At 41.8% G+C, this 20,810-nt stretch overlaps 1 protein-coding gene across 6 annotated transcripts in view; it reads left to right on the plus strand.

The window, feature by feature from the left end:
- CEP192 (centrosomal protein 192) overlaps positions 1–20,060 on the plus strand; it is a 94,493-nt gene extending 74,433 nt beyond the window's left edge. For 3 of the 6 annotated variants that reach the window (XM_084849925.1, XM_084849927.1, XM_084849928.1), the window contains 8 exons: positions 659–857; positions 2,805–2,884; positions 3,691–3,786; positions 5,402–5,521; positions 6,452–6,570; positions 15,560–15,668; positions 16,030–16,088; positions 17,145–20,060. In XM_084849925.1, coding sequence (XP_084706051.1) covers positions 659–857; positions 2,805–2,884; positions 3,691–3,786; positions 5,402–5,521; positions 6,452–6,570; positions 15,560–15,668; positions 16,030–16,088; positions 17,145–17,283 — 921 coding nt within the window. In that variant the 3' untranslated portion in view covers positions 17,284–20,060. The remainder of the gene's footprint in view (positions 1–658; positions 858–2,804; positions 2,885–3,690; positions 3,787–5,401; positions 5,522–6,451; positions 6,571–15,559; positions 15,669–16,029; positions 16,089–17,144) is intronic. The other 3 variants (XR_014790163.1, XR_014790165.1, XR_014790164.1) reach the window with 3 other exon arrangements.
- The last annotated feature ends 750 nt before the right edge of the window (positions 20,061–20,810 follow it).

Here is a 20,810-nt window from a genome sequence, read left to right on the forward strand (position 1 = left end):
CTTATCTCAAGCTTGAAGTTCTATAACTTCAGAAGGTTGGATTGGATTGGATAGTAACATTATGTCCCACTGAACTCATTTGCATTCCATGCAATATTTATTCAGGTAAAAATGTTTCACCTTCCTTTATAATACAAAGCTACCCTCCAATATTGAGATACACTGTATGTTCTCCTTTCTACAAATCTACCTAGCTGCTGCAAATAAATAGAACTGCAAAGATAACCATCTTCACCTATTAATACTTTCCACAGAATAACTATTTAAGTAAATCTAAATCTCTGCTGATTACCTTTATGTTGCTCTTGCAAGTTATGTATGTGTTTTTGTTTCCTTTTAATAATTGTAAAACTGTCCTGGAAACTTGTTGAAGGATGGGGTATAAGGAAATAAAGGAAATCTTTAAATTTCCAGGTGCTGGGCAACTCCTGCTATTATACAGGAAATTGTTCTAAAAGATTTTAGATCATATATGTTGTAAACAATTGTATGTTTACTTTATTACATTGACTGTTTTCACCTTTCATTTGAGTTTATAATCATTAGTCCCATAATATGTTTGGAAATGTATGCATTGGTCGGCAGGTGTGAGTAGAGATCACTTTGGAACAGCTAACTTGAAATACTATGAATTTGTGTTTTTCTCTATTATTTGTAGCTTGTTAGAGTCCAAATTCGGGAAAATATCACTGAGAAGCAATCTGGAAAGGGCTCACCGGTTGCCAAAGTAGGTGCTTATCAACAGCCCGAACTTCCTATCATTCACATACGGCCACTTCAAAAGCCACCTTCAACAAAAGTTGAAGTAAAGAATCGAACTGTTTTTTTTCCTGAGACAAAGTCTGGTGAAAGTTCAGGTAAGCTTTGTCTTGCACGTAGTTAGCATCATATTCAGTAAAATCTCTTCCAATAGTGAAACTTGATTTAGCATGTTGTACTTTAGTATGACAAGCAAGATTGGCCATGCATAGACTACAATTCTAGTAAGAACTGACATCTTCCTTTTGGCCTTGAAGATATTCTGCACAAGTAGCTTATGACAGGTTAAGGAAAGACCATATATTATAGAGACATCTACGGGGGTAAAAGTCTGCCTAAAGATGCCTTTTCCTATTTTATTCTCCTCCCATCCCTAGCAGTATAACGGAGTATCCAGTATTAAAGGCAAAAGTTAGATTTTGCTCTTGCCCTATTCAGATGTTGCTCTTTTGTTGCTATTCTTTCCCATGTATAAAAGCATCACTTAAATGAATAAAAAGGTGTACATGGATACCATTGGGGTAGACATCAACCTTTCCCCTCCCCTGATTAAACTTATGTCTAGAACAGGCAAATCCCAGCATTGCAGCCCTTTTAGTAAGTTAGGTCTATGGAACTCTGTAAGAGCTACTGGCCCAGTGAATGGTGACTCTATGCTTCATTAACCATGATTTATGAAGTCAGGAACGAGCATCAGTACTGAACATTCTTCCCCTTGTGTGACACTTTATATCTGGCTTTTATTGAGCTGGCTTTTATTAAGCCTATTACATCCAAGCTGGAGTTCCCTGTTACCTCCAGAGTGGAGAACTCTGGTTTAACGTTACTGACATTAAGCCAGAAATAAAGTGCCATGTGAGGGAAGAATGCTAGTCCCTGGCACTTGTTTCCGACTACATAAAGCATGGTTTATGAAATCTGGAATGATCATTCATTGAGAATTAAACCAACCAATATCTACATAACCCTATCATGGCTTTGTTTCTTGGTTATGTCAAGAAACAATCATACCAATCTGTTTATGATATGATTGAGAATTTGATTTGTTTTTTGCTAAAAATTATGAAAGCAATTGATGGTGGTTTCATTTTTCTGCCTCGGGGTAGTGATGAAGATTTGAAAGATCATTACATAATCTATTGAACTGCTTCATCACAGATTATTCACTATCTTTGGGTTAATAAAATGTGGCTTTCAACCATTAAATCAGAATGGTAAAGCACATTCAGAATGGAAATACAATGCATTCTTAATCAGTTTATGAAGGCAAGAACAGTGATGATGACTGAGTTTACACCACACAATAACCCACACTCAAGGGTTGAGTCATTGAACTGTGGGTGGTTGTTGTAACATGAGTTATCGTATTGTCTGAACCCAGTCACAGTGACCCAGTTTGCATGATCAAAACAAGCCACTGTGGCTTGTCAGCTGCAGCATATACCGGGTGCGATTTGCATAATTACCAGCCTGCTGCAGCTTATCATGTCATCCGTACCCAGGTGGTATGGCTTGTTGGAGAGTTAAACAGCTCTCACATAACCCATCGGCTATTGTGGGATTGTTTAAGGGTTATTCAACCCTCCCAACAAGCCTTGCTGTCCCTTGTTCAAGCCCCCGTGGCTTGTTTGATGGTGCGAACCAGCCCAGTGTCTGTCTAATCTTGAATTTTACATTGCTAAAGATAGATTAGCCTGATATTTGTGTGAGTTATTTACAAATTAAAATTCTTGTGGTAGCTTTATTTTCTGACTTGCCTTGGAACTCAGAGACTTTAAGTTTGGGAAACTTTAGATAGGTGCTATCTATAGGACTGTAGAAGTGAACAATAGGTTGAAGCTGCATTCTAACATTGACATACATTATATCAGCCTTCTGTTTAAGGTAAAGATGGGCATAGATTATAAATATGATAACTTCTGATCAAATTACTAATTTAGTTTATTAGCAAGCTACTTACTCATTTGATTATTATGAAATCACTTAGCAGTGGTACCTATAATATACACAAGCTTTTGCCTAATTACCTGTATATTTTCTTGCAGAGAAATATCTAGAGATTGAAAATAATGGGGATGAAAATGTGAAATGGGTTTTGTCATCTTTTGCACCACCTTATGTCAAGGTGAGCAGAAAATCTGAAAAAGACATTGTCTTCAAAGGTTCTCAGTATACTTTTTGCACTCACTGCATCTAAACAGAACTGACTTGATATTCACATACATATGGAAGTTCTTTGTTCTAGAAGAGCAAGCTTAGAAAAGAAGTATAATAGAAAATTAATGAACAACCTGATCCTATTAAAGATTAGTTCATTCTGTTCTGGTTGTCTTGATTCATTCTTTAGTTTAGGGGTGAGGAACCATATTTGGCCCAAGGGCCAATTTGGTCTCCTGCCTGAGACGTGGGGAGCTTGATGTGCCAGTGGGTGAACCGACCACCTAAAGTGACACACAGGCATATTTACTCACACATGGATGCATGTACCCCTGACATGTATAGCTGTTCATTGAAAGGATAATTACACTTCATGCAATTACACAAAAGCCAAATTATATATCTCATTCTATATTATTATAGATTAGTTTGAATAAGGAAATAATTTATCTCACTCAATTAGAGTTGGAAAGAATGTTAAACTCATTTGGAAATTAATCAGGTTGAGAAGAATAGTTGCTAGTAGAGGTAGGGCTCAGTACCTAAGTGTGCCTGCTCCTTATATTCCCTGTGGCTTTAAAATTGATCAAATGCATCCTTGAAAAATGTGCATATGACAGGCTTGTTTTGATCAATGAAGTACTTTCCCATCAAGTACTAAATAGAAACTGATTAGATACTGAAATTAATAACTTCTTACTGAAACTCAGTATATCTATCCACTCCAAAACAATTCCTTGAAGATGTTCCAAAACTGCTTTAATTTCTTTTTAGGATGTTGATGAAAGTGGGGAGGTTTACAGAGCCACATATACTGCTTTCCGGTGTTCATGTCTTTCTGGTACTCTTGAAGGCCGCGGGAAAGAAAAAGTAAGTTTATGTGACGGTGTGCATCAACCTTTTAAGATTGTTTGTCTTCAAAGGAAAAACAGTTAATATTCCAAACTTATAGACTCTATTTGACAATAGTAGTTATGGAAAATGAAGTCAGGCTTCTGTTCAAGAGTCAATTTTGAGAATACGGAAGAAATTTAAAGTACATAGAAGTAAGATTCCACCACGATTTAGTTCCAAATTTGTGCAAGGCACTCTTCTTGGAGTGTATTGTGTAAAGTGAACTGTTTTCATTTGCAAAATTGCCATGGGGTAGCTAGAGGAGTCAAGGGCATTATAGTAGTGTTGTCAGAAAAGGGTAGGAGGGCTTATCAAGCCCTTTGTGGGTCCTCGGTGTGGCCTAAAGCATTTCTTTTATACTCTGCTCAGATTAATGAACTACCTTCAGGGTAATGACCTACCAGTGGTTGCTACTGCATATCTCAGCATCTTCTCTCCTGTTCAGATTAGTGTCACAGGTGTCAAGGAGCGTGGAGATGGCTGAAAATGTAGGCAAACTACACATTTCTGTAAAAGGTGTGTGTGTGTGGGTGTGTGTGTGTGTAATAGATGGTGACAGCAGTTTGGTCATATGGCTGTGGTCCTTGGCATTTGCTGGGTGGTCAGTTTGATCCTCCAACTCATTTAACTCTTGGCTGCAGTCCTGTTGTCTTTGTCCCCTAAACCACTTCTGGCATGCAGCAAACGTGGCTTCTCTAGCTTTGTTGCCTGCCTTCCCCATCCTACCTTACGAACAAAAAGGAATCACTCTCTCCATGACTACAACAGCATTCTCAATCTTGACTCTTTGGAACAAAGTGGCTAGCTTTATCTTCCATGCAGTCGCCAGAATAATTCTGACCTCATGACTAAATACAGGGGCAGTCTGGCAGCTAGGCAAAAGGGGAGGTAGGAGATATGATTAAGCATATGACCTCAATAAAGATTCTTCTCCCTCAGCTAGGAGAGAGTCAGAAACAGCCACAACTCTCATCACTAGATGTAGAGGATAATGTTTTTTGGCAGCAGGGATATGGGGGAACCATTCTCTGCAGATATTCTCTTCATCATTTCAGATAACCATACTAAACTATATCCATTATGTATATTTATACTTTATGACTACAGCTTGCATGTTAGTGTTTTTTTACCAAGTACTAAAAATAATCAAGTCAAGGATCAGCTGCTTATTTGAATGTGAAATACCAATTTTTGCCTTGAAGAGAAAAATTATAGTTGCTAAATTACTGTCCAGTATAATGTATGTGGTATAGTTCTTTTCTCTGGCAATTTTGATCATGACTTCCTTTTTCCACAGCTGTTACTTTTTAAGTTACAGCAAACATTGCCTAAGAGGTCATAGGGTCTTGAAAGTCTTAAGGGTAAACAGGTAGAACTAATCTTATCATTGTTCAAATTATGCATTTTTAACAAGGCATTTGCACCTTTTTTATCTTGGTCCTGGAAGTTGGAATTATGGCAGCCGTTGAGCCTGGTGACAGTACTTAATGCTTTTTTACCATCTGCGGTCAGTGAAAGTGCTGCCATTCCTGTTCAGTCAAGTTCAGAAAAGTATATATTTATATAATTTTGTAACTTTATTTCCTGGTAGGTTGTAGTCACCTTTTTGCCTAGAGATAGAGGGCGCTATTCTCAGTTCTGGGATCTTGAGTGTCACCCACTTCATCATTCTCACCTGAAAGACAAACACAGACTTCAATTTTGTGGAATGGTGAGTACAGGAGTGCAGAACCTCAGGCCTGGGGGCCAAATCCAGCCTTCCAAGGGTCCCAGTTTGGCCCTCCTGGAGTCCCCAGAAATCCACATCCCCATCCTCTGTCCCTACATCCTTTCCCCCAACACTGGTTCCTGACTTTTGTGCAGTTTTTTCCCTGTTTCTGAAACACTTCTCCAAGGGCTTAATTACTCATAATAAGAGCTTTAAGCTTAAATATGCTGCTATTTTTTCCTTTCTGCTTTTGGTCCTGCCCCCCACTGGAATATGGGCCCCAAGAACTTCTCTGAAATGGCCAAAATAAGTCCTGCCTGCTCTAGTCACTTGAAACAGCTCTGCTGGTCAATGGTGAAGGGACCCAATAGTGGCAGAAGAGATTTCTTTGCTACCATCACAATAGGCCTTAGAATGGGTTCTAGTTTGAGTTTGATTGGATTCATCAGCACTTTTTACAGTTTTTACCCACTGGATAAATAGAAAGGATCAACTTGTTAATGCTGATGTCAGTATTGTTACAGCTTGTGAATTTGCGCATGTAAATTAGGAAGCAGAAATCTGGCAGAGTCCCCTCCAGATCCTACCATAGCTTGTAACATAGTTCCAATAAAATCTCATCAGCATTAGGAGTGGAACTGCCTCCAAGGAATCCAGGGCAGCATATATACTTCTCCTGTCCCCCAGTTCATCCTTTTCTTGAGCTCTTAGCTACGAAGTTGTAGGTCAGGAACAAGTCAAATGTAGGGAATTCATACTCATAAAATAAAATCAGAACACAATTTAACTTGGCCAAAGTTTACTTCATTGGATTTTACCTATAGTTTTTCTCAGATTAATGAGCTTTATTACCTTTCACAATCTATATAAAAATATGGAGCATAATTTGAGGAGGTAGTGCTAATGTTTAACTTCAAATGTTTCTTGCAACAGGGCATCCTAGAAAACAAAGCTTTAAAAAATGAAGTTTCCCCAGCTGCCTTAGTAAAAATCAGGGTTCGAGATGTATCCCAAAGAAGAGATGTCCCTGATACTTTTGATCACAAAATTTGGTATGTAAATGAAACGTAATCTAAAGTAACTGTATGTGCATTCATTCTTAGTCAACAAAGTGAACTTTGTTAATTTGATATATAGCATGTGATAGTCTTTAATGAGCTTCCGTCGTGCATTAAAAACGTGGTTGTTCAGGCAGGCATTTGGGGTGGGTTAGGGTATTTTAGAAAATGTTTTTACTGTAGAATTTTATTGTTTTGAACTGTTTTGTGTGTTGTACATTGCCCAGAGTGGCTGGGTGACCAGCCAGATGGGCGATTAATAAATTTAATAATAATAATAATAAAAAATAGTACTTCAGCAGATTCATAATGTTTTGCTATGCTCAGGGTTGCTAAATAGAAGGAATAGCTACTGTGCTATATATAGCTCTGTGTTGTAGGTTCAGCTGGTAAAATATAGGTGACATTTAACCAAACAGTTAGCCCTACACATCTGCCAGTGAACCAGTCCTTTAAGGAAGTTCTTAAACTTTAAAAAGTGTGTAAAGCTGTAATCCTAAAAAACTTTCTAGGGATTGAGCCCCAATGCACACAGTTGGCCTTACTCATGAATAATGTATAGATTGTACTGTGTTAAGGGTAAAAAGAAAAAAGGTAAAACTGGGTATGCAGCATAAATCTGAATACTCCCTTCCCCCACTCAAACCTAACAATCTTGGTACAAGACTTGGAAAATGTGTACAGCCTTTTGCCTTGTGGATTTCACTTCAGCGTAGGGCATACACTGCATGTACACCTCACAGTGAGACAAATGTATATCTGTCTTATTTTCTAAATATTTTTCCTACGCATGCATTTATCTTACATGGTGGGATGTGCATGCAGTATTTAATTTATTATATCTTTATCTTTATACGACTCTTTTTCATCATGGTCTCTGTGCATCACACACATGGGTGCCTGCATGGAGCCCCATTTCGGGAAACTTGTATGGCTGAGGAATTTTTGGCAGGAGCAGTTCCCCACCATCCCAGCACACATATCCCTGGCAGGTTCCCACCTGTTCCCTCCATTCTCTTTCAACCACCATTGTGGTAATCTCGCTTGGGAACCTCTCTGTGTTCAGTGAGATATTTCTGCGTCCTGCTTAGGTTTAATTCAGTCTTTTCTCTCTTCTGTTGTTCTTTCTATCTTTTGGTTGTTTTTATTATTTTCATTTTTTTTTCATGAATGTGTGATTGCCCCAGTGGGCATATGGCCCTCCAGGCACTGTTCTAAAACTGCCCACTGTGGAAGCAAGTTACCACCCACAGGTGGACACTCTTTATCCCTTTTCTGCCTGGGTGAAAGACATAAAGTGGACAGCTGTGCACAATTGCCAGGCTTTTACAAAGCAAGCCTGTTGCAATTGTTCTGACCAGCTTCAGAGGGTGAAAGACCAACGGGCGGAACTAATCCTGAAAGTGCCCAACTGTCAAGAAGAAGACCGTGGTATGCTGACATAGTAAACCTGTCAACAGCCAGCCCAGTAGTAGTCAGTCCTCCCTTTTTGGCACGACCTGCTGACCCAGGGTCTGATAATACACCAAGACCCAGGCTTCCTGAAACTGACCGCTTGGATATTGAGCAGGACCTACTAGACGGCCAAGGCTATTCGACCACAGTGGCCTCCACCCTTCTTGCCTCCAGGAGGGCCTCCACTGACAGGTTGTACAAGCACACCTGATGGGCCTTCCTCAGATGGGCTCAGTCATCAGGGAGGGACCTGCTATCCACCAACATAGGTGATATCCTGGAGTTCCTCCAGGAGGGCCTTTTTACAGGCCTCAAAAACAATACCTTGAGGAGACAGGTCTCTGCCCTGGGGTCCATCCTTGGAGAATTGGAGAGGGGACCCATAGAGTCCCACACCCACATTAGGAGATTTCTCAGGGCTGCCTCCTTGATCAATCCACCCCCACATGGAACCCCAGCATCATCCTCAAGGGATTAACCAAGGCTCCATTGGAATCTCTGAGGGCAGCCACCCTTAAGGTGTTAACCCTCAAAACCACCTTCCTCCTGGCCATCACCACCACCAAGAGGGTCTCTGAGTTTGGGGCTCTGTCCGCAGAAAAGGAACTTTGTGTCTTCCATAGAGACAAAGTGGCCCTCTGCCTGGACCCTACCTTCATCCTCAAGATTAACTCAAAGGTCCATAGGGCCCAGAAATTAGTCATCCCATCCTTCTGCCCACACCCATCCCAACCCACAAGAAAGGGAGTGCCACACCCTGGATGCCAGGCGGGCTCTCAAGTTCTACCTCAACAGAACCAAGCCCCATAGGCAGCAAAGCTCCCTGTTTGTGTCCTTTAGACCATCCTCTTTGGGATAGAAGGTTTCGGTAGCCTTCCTTGTCCGCTGCCTCTGCGAGTGTATCGCACTAGCATATTTCTCAGGCACCTTAACAATTCCAGCGAGGCAGTGAGAGTGATGGCCACCTCAGCGGCCTTTTGGGGGAGGGCCCCTATGGAGGAGATCTGCAAAGTGACTACATAGTTGTCAGTGCACACATTTACATGACACTATAAGATCAACTCATTCGCCTCAGCAGAGGGCGCCTTTGGCAGTCGTGTCCTTTGGAGGGTGCTACAATCCTAGCAGGGGGCTGGCTAGAGTGTCTGTTGGCCCACCCAGGGGTGAACTGCTGTTTTACATCCCCAAGCTAACTGGCCTCCTGCATTCGAGGTGAGAAACGGAAATTCTTTACTTACCAGTAAATTTCTGTTCTACTCGAGTGAAGGAGGTCAGCTAGGTCCACCCGAGCTGGGCTTCTTCTAGGAGACTCACAGGCTTCATCCATGTTGCTTTCACAGTCTGATAGTCAATCTGACTATTCAAAGTTGTTTTTAGTTATATGTTGTTTGTGTATATTGTATGTATACTTTTATATAAATGGCTTTTAAACTGCCCAGAGAGCTTCGGCAATGGGGTGGTATAGAAATGTAATTAATCATCATCATCATCATCAAGCTACTGACAGTGAGTCAACAGGACCGGTGGCTTCCGATGTGATGCAGCTGTTTGAAACACTCAACTGGTGAGCGGGGGGGAGGGGTCCTCCTCCTCTTCCAGGAGACCAAATTTGGAGACTGCCTTCCCAGCCCCAGAGGCAGGGCCTTCCCAAACTTGCTGACCTCTGTCACTCAAGTACAACAGATATTCACAGGTGAGTAAAGAACTTCTGTATCCTCACCATGACTCTTGTGGACTTGGAGCCAGACAGTACTGACGAATATCATCGGCTATGGTCTTGAGACCTCAGGATGACTGTCTTGGTGCCTTCTCCCATATCATTGCCACGAACAGTGCCTGCAGCAGTTTCACTACCCCATTCGGTCCCATCGGATCAAGTGGGTCCCTGCTGCCTTCCTTGCTTCAGCTACCATAGCTCAGTTTCCTGACTGACATGCTGACATTATTGGCAGTATTACCACCTCAGTCCACAGCTAAGGGGCAGCAGAATCTGGATCCTCCAGCACCTTACCCACTATCTGGCATCAACGGTTATGAATCAGACTCGAAGTCCCACTCCTCCCTGCACCTGTCCATCTCGTCATCAGACACAACAGTCAGTTCTCCAGACACAATTTCTGCAGCTGAAGATCTGAGCCAGTTCTCTGACTAAGTCTTTCACATGGTGTAGTTGTTGGGATTGAAGACTCAGCAACCTGACTCTGCTGTTCAAAACCCAGGGTTTGATGCAGTCCATACTGAGTCTTCCATGCCGATCCTGCTACTTCTAGCATCATCTCATACTATACAACAGTCGTGGAAGACCTCTTCATCTATTCCTCCCACATCTACATGACTTGATGGGATGTATCGCATGAAGGAAAACACTGAAGGTTTTCTTTTTACTCATCCTGCTCCAAACTCTATCATAGCTGAGGCATCACAGAATAAATCCCATGGACCCCACTCCTCACCGATGGATAAGGAGGGTCGCCATCTGGATTTAATGGGCAAATGACTTTATTCCTCAGCCAATATGGGACTTAAGGTGCCAGATTATCAGGCAGCTATGTCCTGCTACCATCTATTCCTTTGGGAAAGGGTTGGACACCTTTTCAACCACTTCCCTAAGGATAAGGCCTGGGTGTTTCAAGGTGAGGCTATGTGCCCCTCGAGGCAACAGATCAAAACGTCTCGACACCAAGCAGATTGTGATGTGCAGGTTCTGGTCGGTGTTGTAGCCCTGAGGCACCGTACCTTGCTGAGGTCTGTGGGTCTGTCCCAGGAAGCCAGACCCCATGTAGGAGACTTGTCTTTCAATGGCCAAGGTATTTTCACTGCCAAAACTGACAAGGCCATGGACTCTGCAAAAGGTACAGAATACAACTCAGCACATGGGGCTGGGCCAACTACCCTCCCCATGCACACACACAAACAAAGCCACAGGTTGCGGCCTTCTGCTAACCAGTATTCATACCAACAGTGTAGAGCTGGACTGGCTTTCAGACCATTGGCCTCGATGCCAAGGAAGCAGTACTTGGTGGCCGTGTTCAAGGTTTTTCATCATAACGACGACGGAGGCAATAAGTGTCACCTTTGACTTTCCCTCTGTCTTTCTTAGGCCTTCTGCCTCATCCCACTCATCCCATCTTTGAAGCTTGCTTGTCTTCTTTTCTGCCAGCCTGGACCAACATAACAGCCATCGGACTCTTGAGTCCTCTGTGTTGTGCAGAGTGGCTACAGGATTGAGTTCAATGCCCTTCTTTCTCTCGGTATCTTCCAACCTACTCCCTTCATCAGCAGTTCTTCAACAAGAGGTAGAGACCTCTTGGCATAAGGACCCATAGAACCTTCCCGTCTTGTCAACTATGCTGCAGTTTCTATTCCCAGTACTTTACAGTATCAAAGAGGGATGGAGAGCTTCATGAGATTCTGGTTCTCTGCAACGTCAGTACCTTCACTACACCCAAGAAATTCTGCATGGTTTTGCTTTCGTTGATCCTGCTGCTGCTGTCCAAAGGAGACTGGTTTGCATCAGGATGTCAGGATTGATTCTGAGTGCAGGGAGGATAGCAGCTCAAATTCAGAAGAGGAACAGCCAGAACTGGAGGATGCATTTTCCCAAGCCAGTTCAGATATGGGTAGGCGTGCTTCTCGGGTTACTGCCAGATGGCTGGGCCTGAAGCCTCCCCCTTGCCCCCCTCTGTGAGAAGCCGGGAGGAGGACAAGGAGGAGAAGGAGAGTGGGGACTGTGACCTAAGAGATGCTAGACTGCAGTGCAGAGCTAAGAGGGAAATGTCAGGGGCGGAGCTCAGACGGTCGACCCAGTTAGCGATGCGTAAGAGGCAACATAGGGAAGCATCACTGGAAGGGAGGGACATCCCTCCCTAAGTTAGTCTAGCCAGCAAGCCTCACTTCAAACTGCAGGCAACTTCAGTGTTCCCATTTGAATCCCCTGGAGGCATTCCTTTGTAGCCTGAGAGTCTTCAAGGATTTGCATCTGTAATGAAACTGGTGATAATGATAAGGGGTGAGACTGAAGCCTCTCTATTTGTATGTGTGAGTGCATAAGGAAAGAGATGGAAACGTGGAAGTAGGCATTCTTCAGGTCGACTGTGTCACATCATGATTCAGAGAACTTACCAGCACTTCTTCCCCTTTGCCATCAGCAACAATGCTTACCAATTCCAGGTGTTGCCCTTTGGCCTTGCCATGGCTCCAAGGGTTTTCACAAAGTACATGGCAGTGGTGTGTGCTTATCTGAATGCCCACAGTATGGAGATCTACCTGTACATCAACGATTGGCTCCTGGTGGCATCAATCAGCTGTGAGCTTCTTTGGTCACTTGATGTGACTTCTCCACGATCTAGGCTTCTACATCAGTGTGGAGAAATTGCACTTGATACCTCTCCAGAAGCTCCTATTCATTGGGGCTCTCCTCAACTCACAGACTGGTCAGGCATTCCTTCTTGAAGATTAGGCCTGCTCTCTAACCATCCCAGCATACGAGCTAGTCGCTCGAGACAGTACCACTGCATTCGATGTCCAACGTCTCCTGGATTTGATGGACACAACAACATCAGTTGTGCAGCACACCTGCTTACACATGTGGACACTGCAAAACTGGTTTCTCTGAGTCTTTGATTTCAGGCATGACGCCTGACGTATTCAACTTCAACTTTCCCAAAAGGTGAACAATACATTGTAACGGTGGACCATAGATACCCATCTCTCATAGGGCATGTCACTCCTACAACTCCATCCTGTGTGCTGACTATGGATGTGTGTCCCTCAAGATGAGGAGCTCACTGTGGGGACTTGATAGTCCTGGACTGGTGGGTGTTCACAGAAGCCACCAAACATATCAATCTCTTAGAGCTGAGGGCTATCGACAAGGCTGTCAAGGCTTTCCAGTTGGACCTAATGGGCATGCTTGTTCTGTATTCTCAGACAATAAAATATTCTCATCACCTATTTGAACAAGCAGGGAGGAACGTGATCCCTCCCACTCATCACCCTCACCATCCAGATTTTTCACTGGTGTGTGTCCCATTAGATTGGCGTAATTGCAATCCATCAAGTTGGTGTGGAGTATGTGCTGATCAGTTGGTTCAGTTGGACACTGTTAACCTCCCATGAGTGGGAGCTGAACCATGAGATACTGGTCGATCTCTTTTGCCATTGGGGCACGCCGGAGGTCGATCTCTTTGCCCAGAGAGGGAATGCTGTCTGCCCACACTTCTGCAGTTGAGCGGGGTGAGATAAGGACTCAGTGGGGGATACTTTCATGTTCCCATGGATGGGAGTACTGTTTTACATCTCCTCCAACCCTTTTCCACTCATCACCAGAGCCCTGGCAAAGGTCAGAGCAGATGGCACGCAGTGCATCCTCCTTACCTCATGGTGCCTGCAACGGCCATGGTTCGCCCCTCTTTGTCTTGTGGAGGGTGACTGTGTGCAGCTCCCAATGATTCCATACCTCCTTACTCAGGAGCAAGGCAGAGTTCAGCACCCAGATCTTCAGAAACTCTGCATGATGGCATGGAGGATCCAATGAACAGTACCAGTGGTAGCATTCCTGCCCCAATTCAGCACATCCTCAGTGCCACTCATCAGCCATCCATGAAACAGTCATATCCTGTAAGTGGGCTACATTTTGTTCTTTGCACATGTGGAAGACTTTGATCCTGTTAGATGCTCCTTGCACCAGGTTCTTTGGTTCTTTTTGTCACTGTTCAGCAAGTGGTTAAAGCTCTCTTTTTCTTCCGTGTTTACCTTGCTGCAGCTTCTGCTTCTCATCTCCCTGTTGGGGGATTCTCCATCTTTTCCCATCCAATGGTGAAACAGTTCTTCTGGGGAGTCCAGAACTTTGCTCCTCCAGTCCAAAAAATAGTGCCGACTTGGAGTCTCTCCACTGTTCTCCAGGCGTTGTCATCTAAGCCTTTTGAGCCACTTGCGACTGTAGATCTCCATCTGTTATCCTTGAAGACGGTGTACTTGGTGGTTGTTACTTTGGCACAATGCTCTAGTGAACTGTGCACTCTGCATGTTGATCCTCCTTATCTCATTTTTCATAGAGATAAGGTGGTTGTTTGTCCAGATGTCAGCTTCCTTCTCAAGGTGGTGTCGGAATTTCATCTGAACCAAGACATCATTCTTCCTGCTTTCTTCTCCTCTCCATCTGTTTTGCTTGAGTCAATACTTCACACCCTTGATGTTTGTCAGGCACTTGCTTTTTACTTCAGGAACTGAGTTGTTCCGACAGTCTCCCCATCTGTTCATCTGTTATTGTGGCAAGTGCAATAAGTGCAATGGGCCTTCCCATTTCTGTACAACGTCTTGCTGCATGGGTTATCAAGATGATCCAGTTAGTGTATGAGGTGACTGGTCTCAAACTGCCGCAGTCTGAGCTCACTTAGCTCGTGCAGTGGCTAGCTATGTCGGTCACGTTCAACAGGGGAATTGTCATTCCTGAACTAGGTAGGGATGCAATTCGATCAAAGGCATCGCTGTTCATTCATCACTACCGATTGGATGTATGAGCCAGAGCTGACTGGTTTTTGAGGTGTGCAGACCCTAGTAAGTCAGCTTGATACTTGCCCATGTGTGTGATGCACAGAGACCATGAAGAAAGACAGGTTGCTTACCTATAACTGGTTCTTTGAGTGGTTATCTGTGCATTGACACAACCCACCCATTATCCTCTCTTCGGTGTCATAGTCGCTTTCAGTGTGGATACCGAAGATTCCTCTCAGTTCCAAGGCTACGATGGATGGTCCCAAGGAACTGAAGGAATAGGTGGGAACCTCTCAGGGACATGTGTGCTGGGATGGTGGGGGAAGGTTCCTGCCAAAAAATCCTCAGCTACAGAAGTTTCCTGAAATGGGGCTCTGCACAGGTACAGAACTTGTGTGTGAATGCACAGATGACCACTTGAACAGCCATAGTTACAGGTAAGCAACCTGTCTTTCTTCCAAGAAGCTCAGGATGATGTACATGGCTGTTTTTAGAAGGGAGTGCTGCCAAAGGATACATGGAAATTATGCTTGTTGGGACACTTAAAAGAGGACTTAGTTAACAATGGCTTAATCCTGGATTTTTGTTCCAGTGAACCAAAAATGTGTCTCTCAAATGCTGAGAATAGTGTCCGCTATGAATCCCTCTATTTCTATGAAACTTCATTATCACTTATTACAATTTATAGAGGGTAGTATTACTGGACCTGATTGCATCACCCTTCAGCAAAAAATTCACTTAGTTCTACAGTGAATCTATAAAATTAGTATCCAGGCAACAACCCCATCAAAATTTCAAAGTGCTTGTAAAATGGGGCTTTATAAAATGCGTAAAATTAAGCAGTGACATGTGTTGGTGGGCCTCTGTAGGGAACATGTTCTGCAGCTGTGGCTCTATGAAGGCTCAAAACGTTGGGCTTCAAGTACTCTTCTTCACTTTCAGAGCAATCTAATTATAAAAAATCCATTGCCAACAAAAATATAATAGATATGATCATTTTGGCATTATTTTGACATTTCTCTTTCAAAATCAGGAAAGGGCTATATGTCCAAGAAGACGTTTATACATTTCCTCCAACTAGGACTGGCGAATCGAGCACATTGAAAATCAGCATGCGGAATTATTCTACCTCGTCAAACAGGGTACTTTTAACTTCCACGCTTTCCTTCCAGATGCACTTATAGTCTTGCTGCTTACACATCTAATGTTTCATGCTAAATACTTATTTGTACCTGATTCTGCTGGTCAGTCACTTTCCAGTATTCCTTTCATTTTCAGCTGAAAAGCAACCATCTTTTTATTAAAAAATCTGATACTGTATTAAACTTGAATCCCAGGGTTAAAATTGTATCGGGATTTGTTGATGAAGCTTAAATACTATGAACTTTTCTCAAACATGTAACCCAATAATTTTTTGCTGAACTTTAGAACAGGCTAAGTAACTATATGCCTAGTTTATAATGAATAAAGTATCTTCCTAAACAATTACTTGTTAAATTCCAGCTGAAGTTTAGATGTCCCAGAGAACCTTTTTACATCAAGCATTCCCATTATAATTTGAGGTGAGTGAAGTCATATTTTCTGAAGCTTTTAACTTTTTAAAGGGGTGTGGGGGTGGGGTGAACATGTTTGCTTTACCAGTACCAATTTGCTTTATGATGAATCAGAAACTGGGTTTGAGTTTCCCAGTAGCCCAGCCATTTCACCATTCTGGCCCTCCTATAGTATGGAGGAATCTCAGTTTGCTTTACAGCTAAGCAATTTGTATTATTATGTAGTCAATACTGAGTAGCATGAAGTTTATTGTACAGTAATAGAATGGAAATTAGAGTAGAAAAGAGCCAGGTACATAAAAATATGCATAGGTGTTAAATGAAAATTGGATTCAGGGAACGACTAAATGTGTTTTAGCATTTTTATCCTACTTTATTTATGGAAATGTCAAAGAGGCTCACAATAAATACCATTTATTTATTATATTCATTTAATATATTTATATCCCATTTTTCTGCCTGACAGCAGGCTCCCAGGGCAGCTGACAAAGTAAGAAGGATTACATAGTAATGCAAAATAAGTTCCTTTTAAAAGACAGTGGTGACTTATGAAGATTTTGGTGGGACAATGATGAAAAGTGTCCACTCCCCAGGAAATAAATATTGCTGTTCTACAATAGTGGTAGTCAATGAGAGAAGCCTGTATCCCTAGGGCATCTGTCTCAATAATCCTTGCTTAGCCTACTTGGTGTTCTACACTGGAGGCATTCCAGGTAATACACTTTTGGGTGTCTTGTACACACACTCCCTAGAATGGCTTTGTTTCGTCCTAAAGTGTCATACTAGTGTGAAAGATCTGAGAGACAAAATGGCACATACATTAAGACTGTAAAGCCAGTTTGAATTTCCAGTGGAAGACAGTGACGGTGACTGACAGCCTATAACATTCTGGCCACTTGATAGGAGACCATTCTGCTCTCCCTTGTATACAGACAAAGGTATTCAAGACTCCTGAAAGGATGATAAGGAGCTACGGTACTTATCAACATTTCTACAAAAAATCAGTAAAACTGAAGCAGCATATTAAGAACCTGTCTAAAATGTTTGTCAACTTGTGCCTTGCAGATGTCATCACTACTGCAACTTACCAGTCCAGTTCAAACCAACATCACCAGGCACTTTCAAAGGCGTATTGGTGGTAGAGACAGACAGAAGTGGTACTCTTACCATTCAGCTCACTGGTGAAGGTTTGGCAGAACAGTAATTAAGAACTGCTGTTAACAGTGCATGCTGAATTTACGATTAAATTATTGAATGACAAGTTCCTTTTTTTGTACCCTAAAACTATATTTTATAAGAAACTGAGGTGTTTGTAATTTTTAATAAAATAATTTTGTATGTTATCATGCAGCTTACACTACTGCACTTTGGCTGTTGGAAGCAGCAATGTGTCTTATTTTTGTATTGATTATGATTTCACAAATCACAATTGTATGTGTTAAAATATGATTTTTTAAAAAAAAAAAATAAAGTTTTCCCTTAAATTCTTGCCTATTACTAAACTCCATACCTTAGCTGTTTCTGTTTGGCTTCAGTTTTGAGGCAGAAAGACAATCATGCCTGCTAAGAACCTTTGAAGATCTTGGCATTAGTTTTGTAGTTTTACCAAGATTTGAGTTCTCTACTGTCATGGATCCAGTTCAAATAATATCCTCCTCCACCTGCCCAACAACAAGGCGTAAATAATCTCGTTATTTAAATTTCCTCAATGACAAAATCTCCTTCTTCATTACGTAGTTCCTATATGAGCAGTTGTTAGCTTCAATAAAGTCTGTACTGGCCGAGTATAAGTACTGTCAAATGTTGCAGAAGGATTCAAAACTGGCAAAGTGGTATGTCTCCTGTCCACCTCTGGTTGGGCCAATAAAACAGTTCAAGCCTTATAACATGGCCTCAGGTCTGATGAGAATGGCACAAAGAAGTAAACTTCATCCAAGAATGCTAAAAGTTGTACAGCAACCAGCTCCTCACTCATTTAGCCAAAAATTCCATGCTTGAAACTGGCAAATTTTCAAGACCCAATGAACATTTTCAGCTAAATCACCTCTTTCAGAGCAGCTGGAAATAATTCCCTTATAGCAAAGCATTTATCATAGCTGTCATGAGCAGGGCCAAATTCTCCTAGCTAGTTTTGCTAGTGAAGTTTGGGTGTGGCCATTACAAGGGTTACAATACAATGCTTCAAAGTAGATCACCTGTCTCCAGACTGGTATAGACAAATAAATTCAAGGTGTAACCTGTGTTGTGTGCTAAGCCGCCAATACTCTGTAATAATCCATGACTATCATAGTTGCAATTACATCCTGAGCTGCTGTCTGGGTGTCAGTGTTGCTGTCTCCACCCGAAGGGGCCTCAGGCACAGCACAAGGCTTAGGACTACCCTTTTAGCCAATTACCCTTAATGTACTGCTCATCCTGCTGCCTAATGGAACCCCCAGCTTAAGTATCTGGTATCCACACTTAAAATCAGCTTTATTTGCCATTGAATGTGTGGTGAAGGAAATACTACCTTTTCAAGTTACAGACTTTTTCATGTTCTCAAGTGTTGAAAACTACATTGACTAAAAGTGGCCGTATTATTCAGCCAGGGTTTCAAAAATGCACCTAATCAGCCTAATCTAAATTCATATCATGGCTGCTGATAAACTAAAACCAATAACTAGTACTGTCCTCAAGAATACCTTTCTGAATCCTTCAAGTATCAGCCATGAAGAACTTTGAAGGTAAACAGTTGTTGCTATTGGACGCTATCAAGTGTGCAACTTTTATTTATCTAAATTTGTAGCCTGCCATATTACCAAAGCCTGAAAGAGGCTAATAAATGAAGACATTGTTTTTTTTTAAATCTGATAAAATATAAAGCAGAAGTAGATGAAAAAACTATCAAAGTAATCTAATGTCATTTAAAATTAGAAGAAAACAGGACAGATTCTGCCAGGTGTCTAAAAGTTTATGATGAAAAGGTGAATAAAACACAGGAAGGAGTTCCATGGTTTTGGTGCTCCCACAGAAATGACCTTGGACAGTAGGGGCACTGTAAGAAGAGCATCTGAGGATCTTAACAAATGGGCAGGTTCATGTGAGAAAAGCAACATTCAGATACCCCTGTCCCAGTCACTTTAGGACAGGGGTGGGCCACATATGGCCCCTGATCCCCCCACCAATTTTGTGGTGGTAAAAAAAAGGCAGTTTATTTTTTAAAAAATGGTGGGTTTAGCACTACAGAGACTAAACCCCTTTAGCAGCTACATAGCACTAAAAAGGTCAAATTTAGCTTTAAAACAAACTACATTTGATCAGTTTTGTGTGCTGTAGCAGTTTATTGCAAACCAACAAGTTTTTTGGGCAGCCTGAGGAATGCAGGGATGAAAATGGCCCCGAGACCCCCCAAAGTTGCCCACCTCTACCATTCAGCAACTTGAGTTGGGCCAGGGCAAGGAAGCAGACTAGCAGCCAGTTAAGCTCTTTAAGCGTTTGCATAATATGTTTTTGGTTGCTGGTGCTAGCTAATTTGGCTCTCAGTTTTGAACCAGCTACAAATTCTGGAGCAAGCACAGCCCCATATCTAATGCATTTCAGTAATCTACCCTGGTTTATGGGGTATGTATTACTGTGGCTACTGCTTGAAGAGTGGGCTGTGTTGCGCCTATCCCTTGTCTTCTCACTACTGTGCTATCCGTGCCTTTGCCACTTGACTGTTGGTTGCTGCCTTGTAATGACAGAGGGTAAAAATTCTCTGACTGCTAGAGTTGAGCAGTTACATGTTTTTAGCAAAGCTGTAAGCTGAGCATATGCATGTACAATATGTAATGGTATGTATAGATACAGATATTAATGTGTCAGTATGTTCAGGATAATCATGTATAGGAATATAGGCCATGGTGACTGCCTTAATCCTTTTTTAAATATGAAACCCCTTGGCAATAAAATACTAGATATCTTGACTTGACGCTTATAAAACATTTCCATGTAGCTCTTTTGACCTGATTTCACTGTCTTTTTATTAACAAACATACAGTAAGATTTTAGGGATCTAGTTTGTTTATCAATCATCATGTCAGGTTCATGGTTGGCTACAACACTGGAGCCTTTTCTGCTTCTAGTCAATGTGTTTGGGTTAGAGTATTAGTTGTGTTTTAATTAAAGTTGTGGAACTTGATTTGTGAAGGGCTGAGGGTAAGTTTTATTAAAGTTTTTAAGGCATTTTTGCCTCATTTCTAGTTTTTAAAATCTATGGTTTTTCTCTTAATCGTATGCTGCGTTGCATACTTACGAAATTCACATTTTTCTCTGCATTTTAATGTATTAATTTTCTTACACTGAACCAATCCAATACATAGTTTGACCTGGGCTAGAACATACCGTATAGTGCTATGAATTTTCTCTTAGTGACAGTTTACCACCTTAAATTAAAATTATTATTCTAAAGTAGGCCCCTTCAAAGTGCTGAAGAAACTTGGAAGCAAAGGTGGGGAGGCAGAATGAAACAAACCTGATTACTAAGAGAGAATATGTTTAAAGTGTTTTGAACGCTTTAAATGTGCTACATAAATGTTAGTATATTATTTGTTTTATGTTCATAAATCGATGCTTCAGAGACATTTCATCTGAAAAATTACAGGGGGGGGGAGGAGGCCTTGACCCTCTTTTATGACAGCCCCCTTTAGTTAGTGACTGAATTTAAACATAATGCTAAACCATGACTTATGTTAATCATGGTTTGTTGCTTTA

Source organism: Heloderma suspectum, chromosome 4, assembly GCF_057233095.1.
Source record: "Heloderma suspectum isolate Gila_16-S chromosome 4, 16-S_ref, whole genome shotgun sequence".
Classification (NCBI taxonomy): Eukaryota; Metazoa; Chordata; class Lepidosauria; order Squamata; family Helodermatidae; genus Heloderma; species Heloderma suspectum.